At 52.1% G+C, this 26573-nt stretch overlaps 1 protein-coding gene across 1 annotated transcript in view; it reads right to left on the reverse strand.

The window, feature by feature from the left end:
• LOC131582752 (hydrocephalus-inducing protein-like) overlaps positions 1-26573 on the reverse strand; it is a 57086-nt gene that overhangs the window by 3490 nt on the left and 27023 nt on the right. Inside the window, exons 20-53 of the mRNA XM_058846221.1 lie at positions 26220-26478; positions 25451-25594; positions 24941-25081; positions 24146-24462; positions 22435-22510; positions 21524-21733; positions 20566-20694; positions 19641-19818; positions 18964-19121; positions 18113-18234; positions 17029-17165; positions 16268-16389; positions 15989-16180; positions 15442-15594; positions 14130-14369; positions 12698-12885; positions 12342-12524; positions 11984-12103; positions 10612-10771; positions 10334-10506; positions 9980-10178; positions 9193-9292; positions 8571-8664; positions 7914-8082; positions 7384-7622; positions 6993-7062; positions 6161-6389; positions 5556-5788; positions 4343-4491; positions 3197-3389; positions 2539-2647; positions 1698-1952; positions 1210-1352; positions 647-868 (exon numbers count right to left, since the gene is read on the reverse strand). Coding sequence (XP_058702204.1) covers positions 647-868; positions 1210-1352; positions 1698-1952; positions 2539-2647; positions 3197-3389; positions 4343-4491; positions 5556-5788; positions 6161-6389; positions 6993-7062; positions 7384-7622; positions 7914-8082; positions 8571-8664; positions 9193-9292; positions 9980-10178; positions 10334-10506; positions 10612-10771; positions 11984-12103; positions 12342-12524; positions 12698-12885; positions 14130-14369; positions 15442-15594; positions 15989-16180; positions 16268-16389; positions 17029-17165; positions 18113-18234; positions 18964-19121; positions 19641-19818; positions 20566-20694; positions 21524-21733; positions 22435-22510; positions 24146-24462; positions 24941-25081; positions 25451-25594; positions 26220-26478 — 5806 coding nt within the window. The remainder of the gene's footprint in view (positions 1-646; positions 869-1209; positions 1353-1697; positions 1953-2538; positions 2648-3196; positions 3390-4342; positions 4492-5555; positions 5789-6160; positions 6390-6992; positions 7063-7383; positions 7623-7913; positions 8083-8570; positions 8665-9192; positions 9293-9979; positions 10179-10333; positions 10507-10611; positions 10772-11983; positions 12104-12341; positions 12525-12697; positions 12886-14129; positions 14370-15441; positions 15595-15988; positions 16181-16267; positions 16390-17028; positions 17166-18112; positions 18235-18963; positions 19122-19640; positions 19819-20565; positions 20695-21523; positions 21734-22434; positions 22511-24145; positions 24463-24940; positions 25082-25450; positions 25595-26219; positions 26479-26573) is intronic.

Below are 26573 nucleotides of genomic sequence, written 5' to 3' on the forward strand. Positions count from 1 at the left end.
TGATAGAAAAGAGGATGGTTTAGAGGCCTTCAAATGGTCCAGAAACTTGGAAAGAACCTTCACCCAAGCTGAGTGTGTTTGGCAATAATGACAATAAAAGCAAGAGTCTCCACACATGATCCTTCTCCAGACTCCTCCATACTGTCATACAGTGCCTGGGCTACTCCATGATGAGATAACCCTCCCAATACAGAGACCACAACCAAAATCTCTGGTATCCATGGAGACAAAACTTGGAGTTCACCAGCAGGTGCAGCAGAAGTGTATTTGTCTCCACTTCAAAAGAAGAGACAGAGTGCAGCAGACTTAACTCCTTGTTGGTGAAAGAGCACCACATCATATGGAGAGATTTCAAACACCATAAAATGAGATAATTGTAAAACACTGTCTCCCATTCAACATGGGCTGCAGCACTTGTGCTTGTGGCACAGACTGATAGTGTGTGGCTAATGGTCTCTTGTCTAAAGGCTTCCCCTCTTGTGTGAGGGTCGTGTGCATCCACCTCTCCCCTAGAATGCACTGCTGGTGAACCTCAGGGCTGTCCAATGTCCAGAGGAAGCAGGAGCTGCTCAGCCAGCAGCGATGATGTTATGGTGGTTCTTTTTGGAAAAGCTGTGGTGGCTTTTTTTGCCATTTTGCTTCTTACCTTCTCTTTTTCAGGCCATTGGGCTGCTGGCTCCTTCCCGGTGATGTCGTTCCACAAGACAATGCACATTTCGTCGTCCCAGTCTGGAACCTTCCATGGTGGCAGCTCAAACTTGATCTTGGTCACCTTACATTTCACAAGGTGCCTCCTGAAGGTGGCTGGGACATCTGATTTCAAGGTCACTGTGATAGCCTTGGTGCAGCCAGGGTGGAGATGTCCCACCTAGGGAGAATCAGGGAGTCAAGACCAAACTGGAAGCACTGCCAAGGGCAGGACTGATAGCAAAGGGGACTGATGTGGTGAGCAGCTGTGCCAGGAACCTGCACCTCAGTGTGGATTTATGTGAAGTTGGACAGACAAAAGTATGAAGAGAAGGTACCACCTCCCATAACGTGAAGCCTTTTCTGCAAGGCTGGCAGCCTTGGCCCAGCCAAGCCAGGGACTGCATCTCCCATGTGGCACTGGAATGGGCTAGCACTGGCATGGGAGGTCTCCCTGCCAGCTCCCAGGAACGCCAGGGCAGGGCTTGAGCAATGGGGAAAGGCAGAGCAGCCCCCACTCACCCTGGGGCAGAACTGGAATGGGACGTCTGCCTCCCACTCGAAGCGCATGAACGTCATGCCGGTGTGGTTGGTGATGGTGAAGGTCCTGTGGCAGGGCTTCCCAACAGGACAGTCCCCAAACTGGATGTGGTTCAGTCTGACAGCTGTTAAGGAGGAAAGCAAGGGATCTCAGCATGCAGGGAGTTCCACCCCACCCCCCTCACATGCACAGACTCCTGTATGTTCAATGCTTCCTTGCTCCAAGCCTTCCTCCCTCTGGCAGGGAGCTCCCCAGGCAGTTCCCCATCCCACCACTGTCAGGGAAACACCCTGGCACACCCCTGAGCCAGCGCCATGCAGCACAGCACACACTGCTCTGCATGCATGGCTGCCACACCCACGGGCCTCCATGTCCAGGGGTGACAGCCCAGGCCTGGCTAGAGAGAGGACACACATGATCAGATATTTTCTTCTTCCTTGTTCCCCCTTGGCAGCCTCTTCTCTCTTACCATCAATGATGTCTTTGTTCCAACTGCTCTTATCATTCCTCAACTGTGGGTCTTCCTCTAGACAGTTGAGGGTGAATTCATCCTTGTGGCCTTCACCCACCAGCTCTATCAGGGTCTTGTCAGAGTAGGTGTCCCCCACTAAAACACGGATCTTCCCTTCCACACGTCGAGCCAGGGTGGGATCGAAAATGACATCAAACTCTGCCGATTGCCCACGATGCAGAAGCAGGAGAGGCTTCTTTGGGGGCTTGCTCTCTGCACAGCAATGGAAATCAGAATTAAGTGATACAGTTGTACAGAGGAAATATTTCCATATCTGAGGAACAGAAGGTTGAAACCAGCTGCCTTCTGAGCACAGGTTCTACCCGCAGTGGTTCCAGACCCTCTTCTTATGTTCACCAGACTGCCATCTCCAGACACATCACCACTTCAGCAGCTTAACCTCAGGTTGATGCCCAGCCCTCATTCCATCGCTTCCAGCCAGCTCCAGCCACATGGAAAGCTGAGCCAAAGAGCACTTTTGGCTTCTGCTGGCTGCCTGTGTGCTCAAGGGCTGTGTCCGTTCAGGCTGGGACCTTCCCGCATGCTGCAAATACCTCAGAGGCTCCACTGAGGCAGTGACAGTCCCCCAGAACCCAGCCCACCACGTCTAGAAGAACACAAGAACTTCCTACAACTTGCTAGGAGGAAACCCTGCAAAAAGTCCCCATGAAAAGCTCGGGGGACAGAGAGCCCAAGGAAACAAAGTGTGTCTAACATCTGGCTGCAGCTCAGAGAAGCCAAGAGCAGGGCACACGTTTTCCCTCTGGGCACCATCGCACTTCATGGTTAACAAATTTACCATTTCCAACAGAGTCCTCTCCCACATCTTCAGTGTGGAATCTCTCCAGTGTGGAGCGCCTGGCTTTCAAGAAGAATGCTCCATGCTCATCCTCCAGGTGTAACATAAACTGAGAAAAGGGAACACAGAGCACAATGATACTGGTGTGAGTACAGGATGGCCCAGGGACTGACACCACAGTGCTGCTGGTCCTGCACAGGAACCCAGCACCTCTCCCACTGCAAACAGCACTGAGCACAAAAGTTAAGTCAAACCAGCTGGGAAAAAGGGCTGTTTAGAGGCATTTGGATTGAACCAACACTGAACCAAACAGGACAGAAAGCAATAAGCAGAATATAATTAAACCACAACTAAGTTTGCTTAAAATATAGTAAGCTGGGGAATACAACCTAATGGAACTGGAAAATCACACATGTCCACGAGAACAAACCTGAAAGATGGGGGGAAAATACTCCACCACCTTTCTTGTGTTCAACTTAAAGAAGAAAGACTGGATGGAAAATTTTCAAGAACTCCCTTCTTGGAGAACAGATGTCAGTCCCTTGCTTAAAAAGAATTTGTGACACCTCTTGCCAGGTCAGCCATGGTTTTTGGGACCCTTCCCCTGTGCCACAAGCACTTATTCCCAAACCAGACCATTCCTTGAGCAGGTGCTCACCTTGACAGGTACGATGCCGTTGTTACGGACGACCAGGGGGAGCATCTCTAAATCCCCCAGCTGGAGCCTCTGGAAGCGCAGCACGGCATTTCCTCTCTTGCTGCGAGCTCTTGGGCACACGACTGTCACCTGCGGCTCGTGCCCCCTCCCACTGATGGTGAAGCTCAGGGTTTGGGGCTTGATTTTCACAGAGCTGCAGGAGAGGCACAGAAACAATTCCAGCTGGCACTAACCCATTTCTCACTGGGCAAGCCAAGCAGCAAGGGCAATCCACACTGTTTTCCCTGCCTGCTGCTCCTGTACCCCACAACACAGCCCCCCACCAGCCTCTTCCCAGTCCCCTCAGGGCCATTCACAAGAGGAATCTGCTCCAAAGAGCCAGAGCCTTCCACAGTAACAGTTAAAAGTAATTGCACTTAATTAAATCATGCAGTACAGCAGATACATAATGAGGCACCAGATGAGATATGGCAAATCCCCTGGCTGCAGTGAGATGAGACATAGGCAACAAGCAAAAAAAGCACAGCATGAAAGCAGTACAAAAGCAAGAAGGCAAAAAGAAATCATTGTCACTATCCACCAAGATGATTTCCAAGAACAATATAAAAGCAATTGCTTATTAGCAATTAGACTTCTCTTGCTCCAATTCAGCCACTAAAGGCTTGAGGAAGGGCAGCTCCAAGCCCCTGTACACAGGTCCCAGTGCAGAGGAACAGGGCTCCTCTTTCATACCAGCTCCCATCACTCACATGAAATAGCTTCATGAATGCAGGGAATCACAGAGGATCACTTAATGTCACAGAAACAAAGAGGAAATTGTGACTGCTGACTTGCTGTCACAGAAACTGATCCATCTAAGCTTCTGTCCTTGGAAATGCCCAGCTCAGCTGTAGCACATCTCAGTAACTTCCAGTTGGCTACCGAATATTTCCCTGTCTTCCTATTTCCTCATCCAGGCTAAACCTGTATGACAAATCAGCCTCATTTTTCTGCTCTATCTAACAGTTCCTGCCTCCCAAATCATCTCATGCCGAGTACTCTGCCTAAGGCTCCTGAGAGCATTAGAGCTAACAAGAGGTCTGTGCCTTCCCAGTGGAGAGGCAGCTGTCAGTGAGGCCTCCCCCAATATTTCTCAGGGTCAATTACCGTTTGGGGATGACAAGGGAAGCCTTGAAAGTGCAGTCGTAGTTCTGCTCGTCTGGTGGGGTGAAGGTCACTGTAGCAACAGCGTGGGATGAGCCGGGAATGGACATCTGGACAGGATGCAACTTGAAAACGGTGATAGGGCCTTTTTCCTTGGGGGAAGCCAGAGAGCAGTGTTAGGAGAAAACACCTTCCAACACGACACAGTTTTATTCATAAAGGCATTACTGAAAACAGCATGTCTGTAGTGGTTTGGATTTGCTAATTGGAGTTTCTCAGTCAATGCACTAAATAACGTGGTGGGGTTTAGCACTGGCTAAAATCACCAGGGCATTTACTCATTTTTTCTTGTAAAATACAGATAAGGAGAAGGGTTAAACAGGTTTAAAACTTAAAAGGAATAAAGAAACTTTACTAACAGGACTACAGGAATAAGAAACATCAGAATAAAACCTCCAGAACACTTTTTCTCCCCCTACCCAACTTTTTCTTTTCCCAGCTGACCACTGGGAGACAAAACCTGGGATGGTAAAGCAGCATCAACTATACAATAGTCTTTGATCAGTTCTTGTAAGGAGAAGAGTTTTTTCTTGTCATGCTATGGAGACTTTTCTACAAGAAGCAGTTTTCTCCTGGCTTCTCTTTTCTATGAACAGCAGCCAGCCAGGTAAAAATCTTGCATTGTGACAGCTCTTCCCATTTTCACAGCCCTCCTAGAGGTGTGTTTATGGGCTGTGAATTCAGGGGGTATTGTTTTAAGGATGAGTTGTTCAAGCAGGGAATGCTGACCTTGTGCTAAAGCATTGTGTGTTCTGAGTGCTGGCAGCTGCCCTGCCATATGTGGGAGGTGGTCACTGCATGGAAAACCCTGCAAATAACCTAGAACTGGCCTTCAAAGAGAGGAAAAGCCAGGGAGCCTGAGGAAATGCTCTGCTTTGAGCCCTGGCATGTCAGTTCATAACAGCCCCTCTCTGAGTGTGCTTCCAAGAGAGGTTCAGAAGGATTCACTTCTCCCACCAAAGACCCAGAGGTGTGAGCCAGAAGTTTGCCCAAGACATGAGAATTGAACACAACTGTTCCCTGGCTCTGCTGCTCTGCCCTGAAGTTTGACCTACACTGAGCTAGTGTGGGCCACAGGAAGCAATGCATCTGGAGAACAAAACAGCTTTCACACGGCCCTTAGAGGGCAACCATCTCCTTGGCCTCCTGTTCTTACCTGTCCAGGCAGGGGGTTGATGGAGAGGACCACGTCACACGGCAGACCAGTTGTGTTGTAGATGTTGAAATGGGCTTCAGCCTCTTGCCCAACCAGAATCTTGTTGAAGATGAACTTGTTGTCATCTCTCACAAACAGGCCCACACCGTGCACAGAGAGCAGCTTGTGGCTGAGGTCAGTGCTGCTGCAGATCGGGTACTCTTCGAAGATTAGCATCGCATCCTCAGCAAATGCTGTGGACAGACCAGAGGGATGAGCATGGAGAAGCCTCCCTGATGAATTCATCTGGGCCTTGCTGGCCTCTGAGAAGGCTTGGTAAGCTCCTTCTGCCCAGGTAACTGCTAAACCCAGCTTTGGGTGGGGGAGCTGGCTATGAAGATGGAGCTCAGTCCACCTCAGTCTTAAAGAGCATTGCTTTCCTTCTATCCTTCCATGCATCCCTCTCAGCCCGGGAGGGATGAATCCACCAGTGGACTTAAGAGGGCTGGAAACTCTGAGGATTTCAAGGGGGGACACCAGGGCTAGCATGCCTCCCTATCCAAGCAGCAAGTTTAGGTGCTGATCAGCAGCAGGTCTGACCAGGGGAACCTGTGGACAGTACGTACCTGGCAGGCAGGACTCGGCAGTCAGGGTAAAGGGAATGCCGAGGGGATTGTCCCTGGGGTCTCTGCCCACGATGTCAATGTAGAGCTGCTCCTCACAAGTCCCCTCCTGCCCTGCGAGGCACTCCACCGTGATCTGCTGCTGGCCCCACGGAGCGATGGAGCCGGAGCACGGGGACACCGTGAACATGCCCACATTGAGCTGACCCTGCAGAAGAAGTTCCAGGAGAGGCTGAAGGGTAATAGCTGTGCCTTGAGCACCCCAGCAAAGAGGATGTCCTGCCTTGGCCTCCAGCTGGGCCCAAGCAGCCAGTCCCAGGGCAGGGAAAGATGACTCCATGGCCCAAAGGCAGCTCCAGGTTGAGCCCAACAAGCCAAGAGGAGCTGCAAGCCTGTCTCAAGTGGCAGAGAGAAAGGAGATGGAGTGTAAAGAATGAAGGTGGTAGCTGTGATCCTCAGCCTCCAGAGGTAACAGGAGAGCAGAAACAACTGTGAGAAATGATGGGACACAGGTAGGGGACTGGGAAGAAGAAAAAGAAGACAAAAGTTGTCTGAGCTCTGTGGACTGGGAGTTCAAGGGGGGATGTTTTTGCTTCTGTGGTGTTCACAGACCTGTGCTGGCCAGCAGCTACCACACACAGGACCCGCTCCCCTCTGCTGACCCCACAACTGCAGGTCAGAGCCAGAGTACAGGACTGTCAGTGGGACTGAGCAGATCCTGGACTCCATCCTGCAGACCACGTCCCACCCAATGGAGATGAGCCCCCAGCCTGGGCACAGCAGCATCTTCTCACATCCCCTGCAGCAGCATTGTTGGGGAGCAGGAGTCACCCACCTGTGTCAAGCTTGATTTCCTTCCCGCTGAGCACTTTCTAGCTGATGGAACAGACTCCCCTTGCTTTGAACTGAGAGGAGAAAGCAGAGGTATCTGTCATGCTCAGCTCCCCTGCCTTTCTCTGAGGCCAAAGCTGGCCTTCCTCCTCACAGAGGAAAGCCTTCCTGCTCCAGATGGTTCCCAGAGAGCAGCCTGCAGCACCCATTGCTGGACAGAGCAGCTCTAGCACCAGCTTCCTACTACACATGGGGACACTGAGGCGTGTTTTGCTCCCTCTCCCCAAGGCAGGGATGCAAATGGGCGCTAGCCCAGGTCTCCTGGCTGCCTGCCACATGCCAGCCGTGGGGTGGTGCCTCCTCAGGCAGGAAGGGTGGTGCAGGGCTTCCTGTACCTTTTGCTTTCCAAAGGAGATTCATCCTCGGTTGCTCGGTGGATGCGGAATTTGAAGCTGATCACGCCTGTGTTCTCCAGCACGACAGTCTGGCTCTTCTTGCTGCCCTTCATCATGGCACCGAAACTGATGGGTGAGGCAGGCTCAATACTGAACTTGCTGTAGGCAGCTCTTGCTGACACCCTCACTGGGATGCTGGCGACAGTCTGGCCTCCTTCCCCTGAGATGGCATCTATCACCTGTGTCCACAGGAAGGGGTGGTAAACAAAGCAAAGAGAGTCAGCCAGTCCTCTACCCCAGTCCCCAGCCTCCACCCCAGGCCTCCATCAGTTCACCCATCCCTGTTAAAGCACCTCCTCCAGAGTCAGATTCTCAGCTCCCTTAGGAAGCCTCCCAAATGGTTTTGAAGACTTTGTTTGTGTACGTAGGAGAGAGGATTCTCCAGTTAAAGCCCTCCTTCCATTAGACACCTCTCCTGTTTATGCTCCCAGAACACCGTGTGGTAACACAGCCTGGCCCAGGCAGCTCACCTGGCAGTACAGGATGGGGCTGTTCTTGAGGAGGATTTCCCTTGTGGGGTGGAAGAATATCTCAATATTCACACCAGGCTGGGAGGCGATCAGCTTGCCCGACTGAGGCTTGACAGTGAAGTGGGACGCCAAGTCTCGCATCCTGGGACCTGCACCCTTCAGCATCAATCTGTGCAGAAAGGGAAGGAATGGAGATCTCTGCAGTTACAAGTGGAGGTGCTGCCAGCACAGCCAGGACTTTGCATAGGACCAGAAAAAGAAGAAAAGGGAGAGTGCAGCTCTGCTCAGGGAATCCTGGATCCTGACTGAGAGCACAGACGTCACGAGGTTATTGCAAGAAACTTTGACACTGAAATTTTTCATTCACTCTTTTACAGAGTCTCAGAAGGAGAAAGGAGGTGACCATCAAAGAAAGGCAATGCATCTCAGCATTTCAGTGCCTGAAATTCTTGGGGCTCTCCTTTGGGTTCCCTGCTGAACTGTGGAGAACTGCTGGTTTGTGGCTGAATTCTCTGGTAAAATAGCTGAGATTAGAGAGCCCAGGTTTTGTGTTTATCGTGAGGTAGCCTGCATGGAAACAGGTTCTGACCTTTGACAGAGGGAGAGTGCAGGCCTGGGAACCCGGGGAAATGCTCACCACCAGGCAGCTGGACTCACCTGTACTCGATGTTGTACATCCCTTTGTTCGTTAGAGTCAGGATGTTCTTCACATTATCCTGGACATTGATGGTTCCAAAATCCAAGGTTTCATCTGCAGATAATGTGCAGAGCGAGATCAGACATGGTATTTGTGAGCTGCTGCAGAATACACCAGGTCCCAAGCTACATGGAGGTCCCAGCACAAAACCCTTTTCAGCAAATTGCTGTTCTTGGAAGGGTTTTCCAGCTACTTGTCTGCCCTTTCTCTTCTTACTCAAACTATCTGCAGGCTCAGTAGCTAAGGAGCTCGGCTTCCATTTCCTCACTTCCAAGCACAAATCCAATCACTTTACATGCTGTGCTGAGCCTGTGGGAATTGCCAACTGCCTGTTCACCTCACTGTTGTTTCAAAGCCCCCAAATCCAACCTGCACGTGAAGCTGCACACTTCAAAGTTCAGAGGGGAGAGACTTCAGGCTGCCAGTGGCCTGACAATGCTTTATTCCATGCAGCTTGCAGGGTATGTGCTTTATGTATCCATGCCATCCTTGCATCCCATCCCATCCCAAGTGCTTTGGTCACCCACCACCCAAGGTAAGGCAGTGCACCTGGACTGCTTTGTTTGGGAGACATCCACTGACCTTCAGGCAGGACCATGCTCAGGAGAACATCATACACCTCTGCAGACAGTTTGATGTTTTCAACCTGAACAATCCCCAGGATGTTTTCTGTATCTGAAACCTGAGGCAGCAAGAAACAAACACTGTTCAGATTATTCTTTTGCTAGACAGCCTCTAAGTCCTTGTCTCTGCTGGCTGCTTCCCCTATGGCCTCCCTGGCTTCACAAGTGTTGGTGGACACCCAAGCTTTCCTAACCCGTTCATCTCATGGGCTGTCCCAGTGGGATTCTGCTGCAGTATAAACCCCATCAGCCCAGCTCTGCATTCCTACAGCAGGGAATGCTGCTGCTAAAGCATCCTTGAGAGGCACAGGGATGTAAGAACAACCACAGGAAGTGTGAGGTGTCTCAGAGCAGGTGGCATTGACAACCCTTTCCAATCACCTAGCACCCTCTCTGAAATGCAGCCCCTAAACCATGGGGAACAAAATGCCAGGGGCAGAGTTTGTTGCACGATGCCAGAGGTTTGGACAAGCTCCAGGAGAAATGTAGAGATCACGCTGCAGTCTGTATAACCAAACAACAACCTTCAACCATTCACAGGGCCAAGGTGGTTGTGCTACAGGCTCAGGGTGCAGTGTCTGGTTATCTGGGGGGATGTGGATGCACTGCACATTCTGGCAAACGCTGTGTAGAGGCAGAAGTTGGGGTCACAGCACCCTTGTGTCTGTCAGGAGCAGCTCTTCGTGACTCTGTCCCTAAGAGCACGTGGCTGCTCACTGTGCCAGGCAGGGCACAGTCCCTCTCACCTCGAGTCGAAGGCTCTTCTCAATGGTGCCAATCTGCTGGGCCTTGAAATTCACTGTCACTTCAATCTCTGAGCGGGGATCAATGGTGCCGTTATCTTGTGACAGTGAGAAGTCCTCAACAAGGTCATCCAGCCCACTGAGCTGCCAGGCCATGGGCAGTAGGGTGTTGTTTTTCAGGACCAAGGTCCTGCTGTCAGTTCTGCAGAGACAGGAGGCACTTGGCATCAGCTGCTGGCTGGTCACACCAGCCTCGCCACTGAATGCAACTTGGAGCAGCTCCATCCCAGCCCTGGAAAGCAGAGTCAAACGTTCTGTCTTTGTCACAAGTCTTGGAGTGCTTGTGGGATGACTGACCTGTGCAGAAGCAGCTTGCCAAAAGACAGCTCCAGGGGGCTGACCTCCAGCTTCACGTGCACCCCATGGCAGCACAGGCTGAAGACCACTGGCTCTGGATTCTTGTTAATGCAGCAGATGAGTTTGTCTTCCAGGAAGCCAGGGGAAGTGGGGTATGCCCAAATGGTCAGCTCCTGGACCCAGCCCCATGGAAAGAAACAGAAAGAGCACTGTGTGTGAGCAAGAGCAGCAGCTCCTGGGCACTTCTACGGTGCCTGCTCTACCTGCCCTTCTCCTACCTGCTTCTTCTTTGGTTTCAGGGTCATGCTGGGAGGGTCCAGAAGGAAGGTCTCTGCTTTCTCATCATCCTCAAAGGAGAACTGGACCTCTACGTCCACGGGGGAGTTGTTGAGGATGGTTATATTCTCCGAGTTGCCAGGACAGTTCTGGGCCTTGTACCTGTCCACAAAAGGGGAAAAGGCTGCAGAGGAGACTGTTGTCTTTGCCACGCATCGAGGAAAGCACCGTGTGCAGCCGAGGAAGCGGTGCTGGAAGAGCCTGCTCTAACAAACAAGTGAGGGAAGTGGATCCCAGCCAGGGGCGTGGGCGTGTGCTCATCCTTGCCTGACTTTGATGCCTTCCCCTGTACTTGGTGCCTCCACCCCAGAAGCCTGGTGATGCTCAGGCCACTTCAAGTGGTTTTAATACAATGTAAATTCAAAGGTGCCTAGAAAAATAACAGTACACCAGGCACATGGGTTCTTTCCCCTTCTTTCTTGGGGTGCCTTCCCTGCAGGATATAAAGAAAGGCTTTTGGAAAAAGAGTGTAGCTGATCTTTTTCCAAAAAGTCATGAAACTGCTTTGGATTTCATGGGTTAGTTCAAAGTCTGAGAAAGAACTATAAAGCATCATTTCCCAAGAGGAATGCAAAAAGATAACAAATGACCCTTCTCTCAGGTGTGGAAATGACTTTGGAGTGAAAGGGTTAAAGAGGCAAACAGAAATCCCAGACCATCCCATAAAGCTGGCTAAAGATTGTCTGTTTTTTGAAACTATGTTGTCAAAATAGATTTAGCCCTCCAGAGCTCCCATGGAGACAAGAACTTAATGTTAAATACTATTTTTTAAAAAGTGACAGTAAAAGTAGAAATGCACAATAGCTTCAATGACAACGTTTTCAGGCAGACTTTATCCAGCAGTGATGATGCAATGTCATTACAGGCAAATGTAGTTCCTGCTGTACATAGCCCCTGACACCCACTGGCAGGTCAACCATAAAATCTTATTAATAATTACAGATCAAGGATAGGTTTACAAAACCATCTACAGAATAATTGCTCAATCAGGCTAACTGCAGAGCTCAAAGCACTTCAAAAACCACCATACATTTCTTAAGGGGTGAAGCTGAGATGTGGAGGCAGACAAAAGTTGCCCCAAGTGCCCTTTGGACTGGCAGCAGCCTGGGGCTCTGGCCAAGGCAGCCAGCAGGCAGGCAGAGCGGCTCCCCCAAGGCTCATTTGCCTCTTGGATGCTCAGGTTCACACATCTGTGCTCCTTCAAACCCAGGTGTGTGCCAGGACTGTGCCAGGGACTGCCCTGGATCGTGCCACCAGCACAGCACGTCTCCAAGCGTGTCCAGAAAAGTACAACAGCCAGCAGGGAGCACATACCACTCTCTTGATTTCCCACACAGCAGCGGTCCAAAGTGGAATTGCTTGGTGCTCTCAACATATTCCTTGAAGATGATTTCACCTTCCTTCATGGTCTTCCTCCACTGTGGAAACACCAGCCTGGGCAGAGAAAGCAGGGAAGGAGGAGCTATGAGATGCTCCAGGTAGGAAATGCAGTCAGAAAGCCATAACCCATCCTGGTGGCTCAGGGACCATCTGCCTTCCCAGCTCCCAGCACAGAAAGAGATGCTGGCTGACGTCAGGCAGCACCATGTGGCCAGGCCAGAATGCCCAAGGAGCAGCCCTGGCTGTGAGCTCGGGGGCAGCAGTGTGGGAGGCTGCCAGGGGCCAGCCTTACCGTGGGTTCTGGCTGATGCTGGGGTACAGGCCGGTGCCACTGCAGGGCAGCTCGTACTGCCGCTTTGTCCCCACCAGCTCAAACCTCAGCGTCTGCTCAAACTTCCCTGGCTTTTTGGTGGAGAAGTGGACCTTCAGTTCCACCTCACCCAGGGCAGGCACTGTCCACCGGTACCGTTTCAGCCTGGCAATTAAAGAGGAGGCTTCAGACATTGCTGAGGAGCAAATGAAACAAGGAGGGTGCACTGGCCATCCATGGGGGCACTGGCACAGGGTCCCTGTGCAGCTGGGGACGATGGACCTTGTTTGGCAAGAGGACCAAGAAGCAGAGGCATCACCTCCTCCCGTGCAGCTCACCTGAGGAATTCTGTGGGGATGGAGGCACCTTCCAGTGTACTTTTGGATCTTGTGCTGGAGGATTCCCAGGGACTTTCTGTTCTCTCTGTAGATATTTGGTTCCCCTTTGGAGACTTGTCTCTGCTCACTGCTTTACCTGTCTTTGGCTGGCCCTCAGCAGAACTGCCCTTCTCATCTGGGGTCCTGGCCTAAAGGGAGAGAGAAAAGGGAGAGAGGGGTGAGCCCTGAGACATTCCCATCCTGGAAAGAAAAATGGGCCTTCGTTAACCAGTGGAAGAGATAATAATAATATTAATATAATAAGTGCACCTGCCCAGGAACTTGGTTTTCCTTACTGGTGTTTGTTTTGTCTAGGACACCCCTTCTAACTCAGGATCCTCTCCTCAAAGGAAGTTGATGGTTTTAAGTGATTTTTCCTCTCTTACAGAACTGCTCTGTCTCCAGCAAAGCTGTCTCTTTTGCCCCATCCCTGACAGAAAGGAGACCTGCAGATGTGGGGCCCCATCACATCTTCACTACCTCTCCACAATGATCCTTTTCCATCCAACCTGTCCCCCATGCCCCCATCTAGCCTGGTCCCTGCCCTGGCACCTTCAGTGCCAGCACCACTGCACTACCCACCAGATTGTCTTCAGGTGTAACAATGGTGAAGGGCTTCACATGCTCTGCAGAGCCCAGCTGCTCCTCTGGGCAGTCAACTCTGGAGAGGACAGCAGCAGGGGGAAGGGGAGGCCCTTGGGGATGCAGTCCCAGATGCCTCAGCATCTAAAAGAGAAGAGAAAATCCTGTTTATACATCTGTCACCTTCATCCTCACAACCCCTTCTTTGAAGGCACTGAGCTTTTGGCAATGGGCTTTTTGATTTCCATCAAGTACAAGTATTTTGTTATGCCCAGTGGGGTGAGCAGGCTCCAGAGCAGAGGCAAGAGCTACAAGCAGGACTGGGAGAGAAACCCCTCCCAAGTGACTCATCTGAAGCAAACAATGACCATGAGCTGCTCACTGCCTGCAGCCACACTAGCCACACTAGCCAGGACTGCACTCTGCCAGCAAAGCCCTGAGAACCAGTGGAGTTTTCTGCCAGAGCACATTCCCAGCCCAAGTCATGCCCAGCCTGCCAGCTGGGCTTGGCACCATGGACCCACATACCAGGCCCTGGCTGGGACAGAGCCTCCACTGTAAGCAGCCCCTGCCCATCTCAAGGACAATGCAAAGGTCCCAGGCATCAACCAGGGCAGATCATGTTTACCTCAGGTTTGCTGTCTCCTCCCTTCCTCCCAACAACACAAACTCTTTAAATCCTCCCACAGCACATCAGCAGAGCTGGCTTTGCCCTGGGCATTGCCTCCATCTCCCTGACACAAGCCTGGCAATATTGGAGTGCTGTGAAGCTTGGGCAGCATGTACACGGGGACCAGACCTGCCTTCTCACCTTCTCCTCCTCAAGGTACTGCTCATCCAAATCCAGGCAGTAAAACTCAATGGGGAATTTGCATGGGTTCTTCACCACCACTGTGGCCTCCACCCCATCGCTGTCCACCAGCACCCATCCCATCTTTAGTGCTGGGGGACTGAACTCCAGCCGTGGCTCCAGACCTTGCCCCGAGAGGTGCAGCCTTAAGTGATTGCTGCTCCCATGAATGTTAAGCTTCAGTTCATACTTGTAAGACCTCTGAAAAGAGAAAAGTGCAGAAAACTTGTCCATGAAGCCCCAGGTGACAGGACCCCAAATACGACCCTTGCCCCAAGGTCAGGGTGTTATCAGTCCCTCCAAGGTGAACAGAAACCAGATATTCACTTATGCGAGGGACTACAGTGCCTGTGTCTGGGTGTGAGTAACTGGGATGAGTCCTGGTGTGCACTGTAACTGGGTATTGGGTATCAGATGGATGGACAATGGAGTGCCAGGCGTTTTCACCCAGTCATGCAGGAGTGCAGTGCTCAAGAGAAGGGCCCCGGGGTTACAGTGTCCACACCCAGTCCTGGCACTGCTGCATCAGGCAAACGCCAGCTCCAGGAGAGAGGCAAATGAGCTCTCGCTGGCCAGAAATAAGGGTCACCTTGTCTGCTTAGTGTTTGGCTCTGATCAAAGCCAGACACAAGATGTTTACATCTCTTGAGCAATTAAAAGGTCCCTGGGACTGTCTGTGGGCACAAAAGCACTTGTGTCCATACTGGTACACACTGTCAGTTTCCAAGACCCAGCAGCCCCAGGCAAACTACTTTTGGGAATGCTCCATCCTTTAAGTTGAATCCCCAGCTGGGTGGGAATGTGCAGGCAGGCCAGAGCCCCAGGGACTGACTGCTGGCAGCACACCACTACAGGTGACTGTCCTGCCATGCTCAGGAAGGTGTCTGGTGGCTGTTTTGCCAGTCAGTTCTGCAGCAGGATGGGCCTAGAGCGGCCATTCCAGGATTATCCTCTGCGAGTGCGCAGCTGCTCTGCACCGAGTGTCGCAGCTGCAAACACGGCCAGGCAAGGGGGAGGCTGAGGGGAGCTGGGCACATCCCTCCCCTGTGCCAAGAGGCAGCCACAGAGCCCTGATGCTCTCTGTGCAAGGTCCCTGTGGGCATTTCAGAGCACATCTCCCAGGAGTGCTCTGTGGGGTGAACTGAGCCACGCTGAGCACGGCGCTTGCAGAAAGCCCCCTGTGAAGGCAGAGCTCATACCACACTCTCTGCACCAGGCCCTCATTTCCAGATAGCCCTGACAGGCCCCCTGGGCTGACAGCTGCCAATCTCACCTCCTCCTTGGGTGCAAACTGGATTTGCAAGTTCTGCCACGCTCCTGCATCAAGGGTTCCTTTGGAGGGCGTCACTTCAAAGGGACAGCGCCCTTCCTCCAGCGCCTGCTGCTTCTGACCTTGGGCTCGTGTCAGGTATCTGAGTTGATTGCTCTGGACACAGAAACCAATGGTGTGAGGTCTCCTCAGTCTGTGAGGACAGAGCCTCAGTTCCTGTAGTGCTCTGAGACACTGATACAGTGCTGAGAGCACCCACAGCCAAACCAAGTGTGGCCCCATAGCCTAGAGCTGGAGGGAAAACCTGTAGACAGGGCAGGCAAAGGGAACTACTGTCCTCAGAGGAGGAGGAATGGGTGAAGATGGCAGCAAAGCAAAGCAGCAGCTAATGGAACAGGTCTGGGAAAACCAGCCTTGATCTAGACCCTCAGAAGCTTCTTGAAACACGCCAGAGACCCAAGTGCTCGGGCAGCCACAGGAGCAGAAAGGGTAGGAGACACAAAGAAAACCCAACCAAGAAGTGACGTGTTCAGTGCTGCCTGTGCTTTACCTTCGTAACAGGCTTGATGGCAGTGATGAACCATTTGCAGGGCACTTGGAACCCGTTGTAGAGCTGGACTGTCTCAACCTGGCACTGCCCAACGAGGACATTGGGGAAGTGCAGTGTGTTCTGGGAGAGGTCGAGCGACAGTTCCAAGACAGTGGCACGGAGGCGGATGTGAGACGTGGGGCCTTTTGTTACCTGTAGAAGGACAGAGAATTCAGCAGAGGGTGCAGGTGACATCTGCTGCTGTGCCCAGCCTGCTGCCTGCCCCAAGAGCTGTGGTACCTGTATGGGCAGCAGCACATCCACGTCACCCTGTGGTTGCTGGGCACTTTCAAAATGCACATCAAACCTCAGGGTGTGCATGTGGGGCAGACTCTTCATCTGGCCCAGGTCCACGCTGAAACCTTGAACAGGTGAAAACAAAGCAGCTGAGATACACAAGAAACACAAGCAATGTGTCCTAAGCACGTTAAGGCCTTACAGCTGTCCTGGCTGAGAGGTCTGGGAAAAACCCCGTGCTGTGCTGTGACCAGGACAAAAACTTAGAGTGCACCTGAACACGCCTCGACACAGCGAGCCACTGTGTGATGGAAGTGCAGCCTTGCCTCAAGGCCTCTTTTGGGAGCCTCTTTTGATCCACCAGAGGATCTCACAGGCTGTTTCCTCAATAAAGGCTGAATACAAGTGCTGTGACAGTGTGAACTCCAAACAAAGCACTTCCAAAACACAGCAGACCCCACTGGTTCACAAAACAAGGCCACAGAGTGCCCAAAGAAACTTGATGCTCCTGGGAGCCAAGGGCAGAAGATGCTGAGAGGTGACCAGGGTGATGAGCCCATCTGCCCCCCACACTGGAGTGTCAGGGCAGTTGTAGGCAGGCCAGGTCCCTGGGCATGGCTGGACTGGAGAATTCTGCCTCTGAAGCTCCCAGCAGGGGCAGTGAGAAGAAAAAGCTGAAAAACCTCCCCAAGTTCAGTGGCTTCAGCTAATCTGTGTGAGACACCTCCTCCATGCCCACAGGAAGTGTCTCCAGCACTGCTTACCTGTGTCCTGCAGGACAGATGCATCGACCCAGAAGGACACTGGGATCTGCCCAGGGTTGGTGATCTCCAGGGTGCGTCTCTCAGTGAAACCCTTCAGGACAGTGCCCATGTCCAGGACATACTCTGGCAGCTCAACTCTGCAAGGAGGAGTAAGGACAGTCCTTAAACCACAGCCTGCCTGCATGTCCAAGTGGATGGAGGATACAAATCAAGTGGCTATTTCTTTATTCACTGCTGTAAAAACTCAGCTCAAGCCCGTGAAACCCATGGCCTGACCAGCTGGCAATGACTTTGGGAAGTCAGGAGGAGTGCAGGTCCTAGCTTTTATCAGCTACTAATGGTACCTGGAAATAAAACTAGTTTAAAATGGAAACTGTCCACAGCTCCTCTGCCATGAAAAGCCAGTAGAGGTGAGTCCACTGGGCCCCCACTGGACTAAATGAAACTACTTAGCCTTGGTGTACAGCCTGAGCCTGAAATTGCTTTGGGGCCTAGGAATAAGATTTGCCTGCACAGGAAATCTTCACTGCTCTGCAACCAGATCACCTGATCTGTTCTGCAGAGCATCTTCCTGAATTGAAGCCTCCCGTGCTTGTGCTGCATCATGATGGTGCAAAGGGACAGACCAAGTTAATTATAAGCCCTGCCACCCCACCAGGATTCAAGGCATCTGATTTTGGGCTTTCAAGGGTTTGCTGACATGTGCAGTTCCCTCCTCCTTTTGTTTAGCGTGCTCTGTTAGTTGGAACCAAGACATCAGCTGGGAATTGTCTCTTTCAGAGCTAGTCAGCAGGGACAGAATTGATGCTGTCTGGAAGGGCTTGGAGGTCTGCAGTGGGTCCCCTCAGCTCTAGGGACAGAACCCCACAGCTGTGGGGAGCTGAGTCCAAAGCTCAGCGTGGTGCTGGGGAAGGGAGGGCACTCAGCTGCTCACACGCAGCGTGTCACAGCCACCGGGACAAGAGCCTCTCTGAAGTCCAGGCTATTCCCAGCTCTGCAGAAACAAGGAGCTCTCAGGAGAAGGGGACATTGCTGGCTGTTCCCCACGGGGCACCTGGAGATGGGGATGGGAGTCCCTACTCACTTGACAAGGCTCTGGCACAGCTTTTTGTCAGGGAACTCGGTCTTTGGGGGATGGGATGTGAGCTTTTTCTGCAGCTCCAGAGCAGCCTTCTCGATCATCTTTATCTGCAGCCGAGTGTTTGCCTGAGGAAACAGAAGACAGACAGTGTCTGGTTAGCAAAGGTCTTTCCCAAGGTTTGCATCTGAGAAAGGATCCCACCCTGCTCTTGTTGAGAGGGGTGTGGGGTTCTCCTGTCTGGCTGCTCGGTGTCTGACACCTCCTGCTCTCTTAGCCAGGTCCTCATCTCCAGGGAAGTAACTCCAGCATCTCTGCCTGCCCAGCTATTGTTAGCAAAGCTGATCTGGCCAGGCAGACGGACAAGCCAGGAATCTTCCAGAGCTCCAGACACCTGCCTGTGCCCAGCCAGGACCAAGGCAGCTTGGACAAAAGCTGGTTTGAAAGGGAACCGAGCCCAAGCTGGTGGCTCTTGGAGATGAGCACAGCCAGCACAGTTCCAGGGCACAATCAGGCAACTGCTGTTCAGGTCTGTAAATCTGGCAGGCCTTGGGTTGGGACCAACAAACTCCCCAGCAATGACCTGCATCTCCTTCAAAACACCATCAATGCCATCCCTTGAGCATGGCCTTCAGGATCTGTCCCTGGGGTAGCCAGGAAGCTGGTGCAAGCCAACCCCCGAAGACACCATGGCCAGAGTGGCAGCCCTAGGGACAATGCTGAGGTGACACATGGTTCTAAGTGGGCAGGGAGGTCCCAAGTGCCATCAGGGCACTGGGAAACTGCTGTGGGCTGCAAGGGGCTCAGGCGACATGGAGACAGTGGCATGTGCCAAACGGGGCTGCAGCTGTTCTTACTACAATGTCAGAGCCTTCCAGCATGCAGGGCTTCAGCTTCCCAGTCTTCACATCTGGACTTTTTAAGGGCTGAGCTGCTGGGATCTGAATTTTCAGGGTCTCACTGTATTGCTGCGTGTGTTCTGCAAGCCGTAGTGGCTTTCCACATTTCTCATTTCCTGAAGGAAGAAAACATCCACCAAGAGAAGTGTGAGCCAAGTGCCAATCCCACTTAAATTGGGATGTCCCTACCTCCCAAACACTGCTTTCTTCCAGAAAGAAATCCCTCAAGCCATCTATGGAAAGTGGATGCTGCTGCTCCTCTCGGAATCCTCATGTTCACTCCCACCCATCTTCCTCCCCACAGAGGAACGTCTCATCCCCTGCAATGTCACACAAATCCAACCCTGCCAGAAGCCCTGCCAGCCTCTCTTACAGCTTTCCCAAGCCTTTCAGTCCAGCCATCATCCTTCAGGACCCTGCCAGATGTGCTGGCAAGCTCTGCAGGATGGTTCCTGGGACAAAGGCCACCTGGGATCCTCTGCTCAAGACTCACAAAGCAGTCAGATGGCTTGAGTGGCTCTGGGAGTCCTGCAGCCCTCCAGGCTTGCTGCAGGTGGGCATGAGCTGCCCTATGGGCATTTGGTAGGGAACAAAACCAGAGGGGCCCTTCCTGGGGGCACACAGGCAGTGCCCACCTTTGATGTTCCAGGGCAGGTTCACACTGATCATAGGAAAGGACGCTTCTCCTTTCAGGCAGATCTTTTCTGGCTCCAGGTCACCCACTTTAAGCTGGTATGTCCTGCTAAAGGCTCCTGGTACTCCTGGCATGTAAGAGAATCTCAGCACTTGCTTCCTGCCACATGCAATGGAGCCCTGCAGGAATGGGAGAGGAGGAAGGGAATACATCAGAGTGTTTGATGGGGGATGGCTCAGGGGACAGACAGGCTGAGAAGACAGGTTCTCTAGCTAGAAGAAACCATCAGACCACATCACCTTTGTGATAAATACATTATAGTGTTGGCTTTTGCAATTGTTAGAGTAAATACTGTGTGTTTTATAATGTTGGCTTCTGTCAAAGAATTTTTGCTAAAGTTTAGAATTTTTTTAAGGCAAATGTTTTGTGGTGATACCAGTGTTGGGGAAGAGTTGCTGTAATATTAACATTTAACCAATGAAGTTAATGGAAACCTGTTTAATTTGTCAAAAAGTACCAAATGACCAGGACTAGGGCAACTGTACATGCTCCAAAAAGGCAGGATGGAGGAGGAACTATGTTAAAATATTTGAATATGTGTAACCATTTGTGAATTTGTATTAGGCTGTTGCAATACCCAGGGTCTATAATGGATGTAGTTGTGTTGACTGGTGTGCCTCTGGATGTGGCTAAGCACCCAAGCCAAGCACCCACCACTGTTCCTTTTGCTTTATTGACTTTCAATAGCACTTGTTTGACTTTCTCTGCCCCCAGAAGAAATTGCTTACAGCCCTCTCTATCTCGTGGCTGAGGTTGGGGTTTTCCCCTCGGACATTTTTCTCCCTTTTCCCCCTCCCCTCTTTTGTCCCTTTAACACTCTCCTGGGCCACCTGACAGGGCTGGGGTCAGTCACTTGTGCTACTTACAGTGGTGGGCTTGACCAGAAACACACCAGGCAGGTCTTGGTCTGCAGTGCTGGGTTCTAGCACCCAGTGGAATTTAATCTTGCTGGTGTTCGCCAGGATGACCGTGCTGTGATGAACTTCGTTAAACATCTGCAGAGAAGGCAGAGAGCGGGAAGTTACAGACCCAGGCCTGCTGCTGGGAATCTCCTTCCTCTCTCCTGGGGTTGAAAGAAGACCCATGATGGGAGCAGGGACCAGACAGGAGATAGGGGCACTTGGGAACCCGGGGAACCCCCAGGCACAGGGCACCTGCACAGGACCAGGGAGCTCTGGCAGCACCCAGAGGTGTGGCAACAACCATGGGAGGGCCAGTGGTTAAATAAATGAACACATTTCACTGTGGAAACACAGGCCCTCTGAGGGGTCACCAACAGCCAGGAGAAACAGAGACAGCACTGAGGCACTCCAAAAGAAAAGGCACCTGCATGCAAGTATTGGCAAGCAGCATACAGGCAACAAGGGAGTCACACGGAGCAACACAGACAGGGCCAGCAGCTGGAAATAGCTGTGGGCTTTCAACTGAAAAAGAGTGAAGTGGGGATCATTCTGGGACAGTCTCTCCAACTATAGTGACTGGAAGCCCAAGATCTTCCCTTGATTATTGCATGGATTAAGAAGAGCGTTAGACAAGAGCATCTCCTTGGAGGTCAGGCTTTAGGAGTGGATCAGCAGAGGGACGTCCAGAGCATCCCCCTGGGGTGCCTCAGGAGGCAGTGTGAAGTCCCCTGAACAAGAGGTATTCCCAGCATTTTGGAGAGGGTTGGAGACGGCCATTTGAAAGCTTGGATGCCAGATGTGTCCCTCAAAGGTTGAACTTCCAAGCCCCAGAGACAACAAAGGGGCTGGGAAGGGAGCCCTGGAGCGAGGGGGGCAGGAAGGCAGCAAGGCGAGGAGCTGTGCCAGGGGAGCCGTGTGGTACCTGGGAGCCGCAGTTGATCTCCCGGGCGCTCAGGGAGTAGCTGACACGTGAGGCCTCCCCGCTCAGCTTCACCTCGTAGGTGGGGCCTCCCTCCACGTGGCACAGCGCTGTGACATGGGCCATGGTGTTGAGGTGGCCAGTGAAGGTGAAGGAGACCTGCTGTCTCTCTCCCGGCTGCAGCACACCCGACAGCGGCAGGATACTGAAAGCCTGCACGGAGAACAGCAGAGATTGAGGTGCTGAGCATGGAAATGGATGCAGAAGAGCACCTTGGAGCAAAGTGCAGCTGTAGCCAGAGGGATCTATTCCTCAAACAACACAGCCAGAATCATCCTGATCTCATCCTGTATCCATGCCACTGACCAGTGGAGGGACCGTGAGGAAAATCTTCTCCCATACTCACGGATCAATGCATTAATACACTACATTAAAGTGAACTGGGATGTCTCCTGGCAGTAGAAATTCTCTCTGATGCACAACTTGCCTTTAAAAAGCATTTATGACTGCTTTTAGAAAAGCGGGACACTCAGAGTGAGAGCTCTTGGAGCTCAGGGAAGGACCCCAGCCCAGCTCATCTGACTCCTGAGGCTTTTCCCCTCTCTCTCTCTGATTTATATGCTGCTTTTTCAAGGTGCTACAGCAAAAGCTCCTGCAAAACTTTCCTACGGACCAGCTGATGATGTCCAGGGGGAGCAATGCCCTCCACAGGTGCTGCACAGCGTCCTTGGGCCTCCCTACAACATGTCCTGCACGGCCTCTCCAATAACCAGTTGCTTCAGCAGCACTTTGTGATGGGTCTGGAGGGATGCCAGGCCCCTCTGTGGGCAATGCTGAGGGCCACCAGTGGGGCTGGGAGCTACAGCCCTGCTTGCCACACTGAAAATGTGGAAGGGAGACAGATTCCCTCTTACCTTCTCCACTTTGAGGGGAGTCCATGGTACATCCACGGAGTGACTGAATCCTGCCAGCCCCACTGGGATGTAATGCCTTCCACGAATATATGTTGGCAGCTGAAAAACAAGCCATTTTCTATGCTGAGAGGAAGAGAGAGACACTTTGCAAAGTCTCATTTTATAAGACAGCTTCAGGCCCACCACTGCAATACCAGCCCTCAGGTGAAAGCAGAGACCTGGAAACAGGTGCTCTGGCAGGGTTGGGAAGAGGGTACATGGAGATCAGGACTCATCACAGCTTGCTCTGGGAAGGAAGCTGGAGGTCTTATCATCATGATGCACATGAAAGCCTCATCTTACATTGTGAAGAAAACAAGGCAAAACAATCCCACACTCAACACAGATCTGTGCTGAGCTTAGATCTGTAGGATCTGAGCAGGCTTCTCCAAGGAAAACTCTCCTGCTCCTCCCTCCCACACAGCCCATGTCCATCCACAGGCCCCGCTGCCCAGCCCACTCTCAAGGCACAAAACAGCAGGGCAGCAAAAAGGGAGGTCAGCATGAGCATGACTTGGTGGTGGCAAGCTGGGGAGACAACACAGCACTCGGTGTACAAGAAAATCTACCTCTGCTCTTGAAGATTGGCCAAGATCCTGTGGTTCTTTCAGGGCTGTGTCTGGCTCCTCCACATTTTTAATACTGCGGTGGCTCCATTGAGATGCTGAGCAATTCAAACAGGAACTCTTCAGCTTTGGTGGTGGGGGTCTGAATTGAGGTGGGCAAAGTTCATACCTGGAAAATAACATAACTGTGAGCAGGGAGCTGCAGTGGGAGGGAGGGACACCTGCATGAGGAGCTCCTGGTCAGGATGCAGCCCCTGGCTGGGTGCTGGGGCGTTGAACTCAGGAATGGTTTGATCCAGCCCTTCCCAATCCAGGCTGGAGCAGGTCTGTTCTAAACCAGCCCAGGGATGACACTGAGGTAGCAGTGGTGCAGGCAGCTGCAACTGCTTGCATTGAGGAACTACAGAGGACAGGGATTAACACCTTGTGAGGATGCAAAAAGCACAGTGGGAGAGGAAAAGACACAGAAGGAGGAGAGCAAAAAGTGAGATTTGAGGCACCAAGGGCAGACCCAGCCAGTGATGAGCCAGCACAGCCCTGCCAATGCCCAGTGCCAGAAACTCTGCAGCTCTACCAGGTATTTATCAGGAATGTTTCCCTGACAGTGCAGGCTGGGGTGGTTGGCATTTTCCAACACTCCCAGGTGACTCAGGTCACATTCCCCACTTTAGATTGAAGCAGGTGCTCAGGGTAACTCTGCTTGTGTTTCTAATGAGGAAGGCAAGGAGCAGAGAGCAGCTCCTGCAGAGAGGACCCATCCCAAAGCAGAGGGGCCAAAAGGGCACCCCCAAAAGGGCCTCCAGCAGCACTGTGGGAGCTGGGATTAGGAGCCCCTCATCAAGGTGGACATTGCCTCAGGCCACAGAGCTCTGAGAAAGCAGCTTTGGCCCCAGCTTTCCATCCCAAGGGAAACCACTATGGGGGTACACAGCACCAAATTGGTGGAAAACCTATTCCCTGAGCATCCAGCCTGACCACAGCTGGTCAGTGTTATTTGCACAAGGAGAAGTCAGAGCAGTCTGTCAGATCCTAGACAAACAGCTCTGTTCTTTGCAAAGCACAAACAGGACACCAGGAAGAAGAGGAGAGGGCAAAGGTGCACATACCTGAACTTGTGCACCTGGCTGTCTGCCTGGAATGACCAGTGGTACTCCACAGGAAGGGGGCTGCAGTTGCTCATCCTCAGAGAGCGCACTGCTTCCGTGCCAGCCACGATGCAGCCAAACTCCAGGCTGCTGGGCTGGATTTGGAGATTGGGGAAGTGGACTTCTCCCCAAAGCTCGATATGCTCCACATTAGGATGGTCCCTAACCATGTCTATCTTCAGAATCTTCTTTTCTTGCCAGCTATTAAGCTCCAGTTTGTAAGCTGGGTCAAATGCGATGTAGACATGGCAGGTCTCCTCTACACCCACTGTCACAGGCTGCAAGGAGATGAACAGTAATTAATGACATGCCAAGGTCTGACAGCATGAAACAGTGAATGCTCCAAGTGTGGCCCCAGCATGGGCTTCTCAGTTCATTGTTCACTTCTTTATAGCAAGGGTCTGACTGCAGGCACCACAGTCCAGTCCAGGATTCCCTCAGGCTCACGTTTCTGTGCTCAGCAGCAATACAAGGGGCTGGCTGCTGGAGAGCTGGGATGCTTTCCAGGAGACACCTTTACTGCATGGCTTGCCCTGGCCAAATTGCCTGCTCCCTCCTCCTTGTGCCTTAAAGCCAGGATGGAACTTCTCAATTCAGGTAATATTTTGATTCCTTCAGCAGCTCTGCTGATGCAGCCCAGGCCAGCCCACTGCTGATGCTACACAATAAACTTGTTGACTCAAGGCCCTCCCAAGAGAAAGGCACCAGCACATCCCTCCTCTTCCAACCCCACTGGAGGAGTCCAGGGCTGCTCACCTGGCCATCTGGGAGGGGCTGCTGCTCCTCATCACAGACCAGAAACGGCTGCTCCACGTCCAGCACGAGGTGGAGCGGCAGGGAGCAGGTGTTTTTTAAAGCCAAAGGCTGGTACTGCAGAGTTAGGACATCACTGGGTTTCTATGGAAACAAGGAAAAACAGCCTCAAGTAGCCAGAGACCTCCTCCTGCTTCTCTTGCATCTCACATCTTTCAGCCCCACAAGTGCATACATTCTATTGATCCTTTCTATTTGTTTCTACTTTTCCAGGAGATGTTTCTTTAGAGTGAGCAGAGAAACTGGCATTTCTCTGAAAGTGGCCATGATCCCCACTGCAGTGCAGCTGTAACTGCAGTTTTACTTTGGGGGAGTTAAATACCAGTCTCATCTCTAAAAGCATCTTCACTCACTTTACCAAGTGCCTCAGGAAGAGCAAAGAGGGGCTTTAACACAAGGACACACCCCCCTCAGCCACGCTGCTAAATGCCAGGATGCAATCCAGAGACTTACCTTCTCCACCCGGAAAGAGAGTTTTCTGGCTGATACTTCTATAGAGGGATCTATGAACTTGCAGCTAATGATCGTCTCTATTATCTTCTTTGTCACCACACTTGTGCCAACCACAGCTTCACACTTCATGTAATCCCGCACCTCCTGCATGCAAGAGTCACTTGTCAGCAGTGGATGGTGGCAGGGCACCAGCAAATGCCCTGCATTGGCTCAGCACCCACCACAGGCCCTATTCCTGCCACACAGTTACAGTGGGCACTGCCTCCTTTTCTTGCCGTGATGCAGCTGATTTATTCTGCACTCAGTTGTCTCTAACACTGCACCCCAATGCCCACAGAAGGCACTTGTGAGAACTTCCCTCCCTTCACATGGCTTTTGTTTTATCTGTGCTTACCCCAGAGAAACCACTTGGCACTTGTTTAATTCACTTTCTTTTTGTGCTCCTAGTCTAAGTGTAACTTCTTTCTCTGGCCTTCTTTGCTAACTCAGCATGCAACACTGTTTGCCCCAAAAGAGCATTATTTCCTTCCAGCCCTGCTTTGGGATCAGCACTGGGTTTTGGTAGCTGTGGAATCCCAATAAAGCCTTAGCTGGTCTGCTGGTGGCCAGCAAGGAAAGCAACTGGTGCTGCCACAGAAACGTGCGGTCTTAAACCAGTTTCTTGAAGGCCCTTGCTCATTTCCCCAGGCAAATGTCAAGGCACTGTGGAACAAGGCCAGGGGAGGGGATCTGAGGGCTCCCCAGGCTCAGCCCTTGGTGGGGACCTCACCTGTGGGGTGTGGGAGAAGCCTCGCAGCACCATGTCCACAGACTCGCCTGGCTGCAGCTCCCATGAGCCTGGCTCCAGCCCGAACACGGCGCTTGTACGACCGGGGGGCTCCAAATCATCTTCGGCCTTGGGGCTGCTGAGGGCTGAGACGCTCTGGCCCTTCTTCTTGGGTGGCCTCCAGCATTCCACGCTCCAGAAGAGCCGATGGAAATGGTGGCCCCTGTTTGTTACTTGGAACTGATGAGTACTGGGAAGGTGGCTAGAAGAGAAGCCAGGATGGAAAATGGTGTGGGAGCAGCTGTTTCCCTGCTCATCAGATTGCTCCCAATGAGCAATCTGAGGTGTTAATCACTT

The sequence above is a fragment of the Poecile atricapillus genome, chromosome 10 (assembly GCF_030490865.1).
Source record: "Poecile atricapillus isolate bPoeAtr1 chromosome 10, bPoeAtr1.hap1, whole genome shotgun sequence".
NCBI classification, from domain to species: domain Eukaryota; kingdom Metazoa; phylum Chordata; class Aves; order Passeriformes; family Paridae; genus Poecile; species Poecile atricapillus.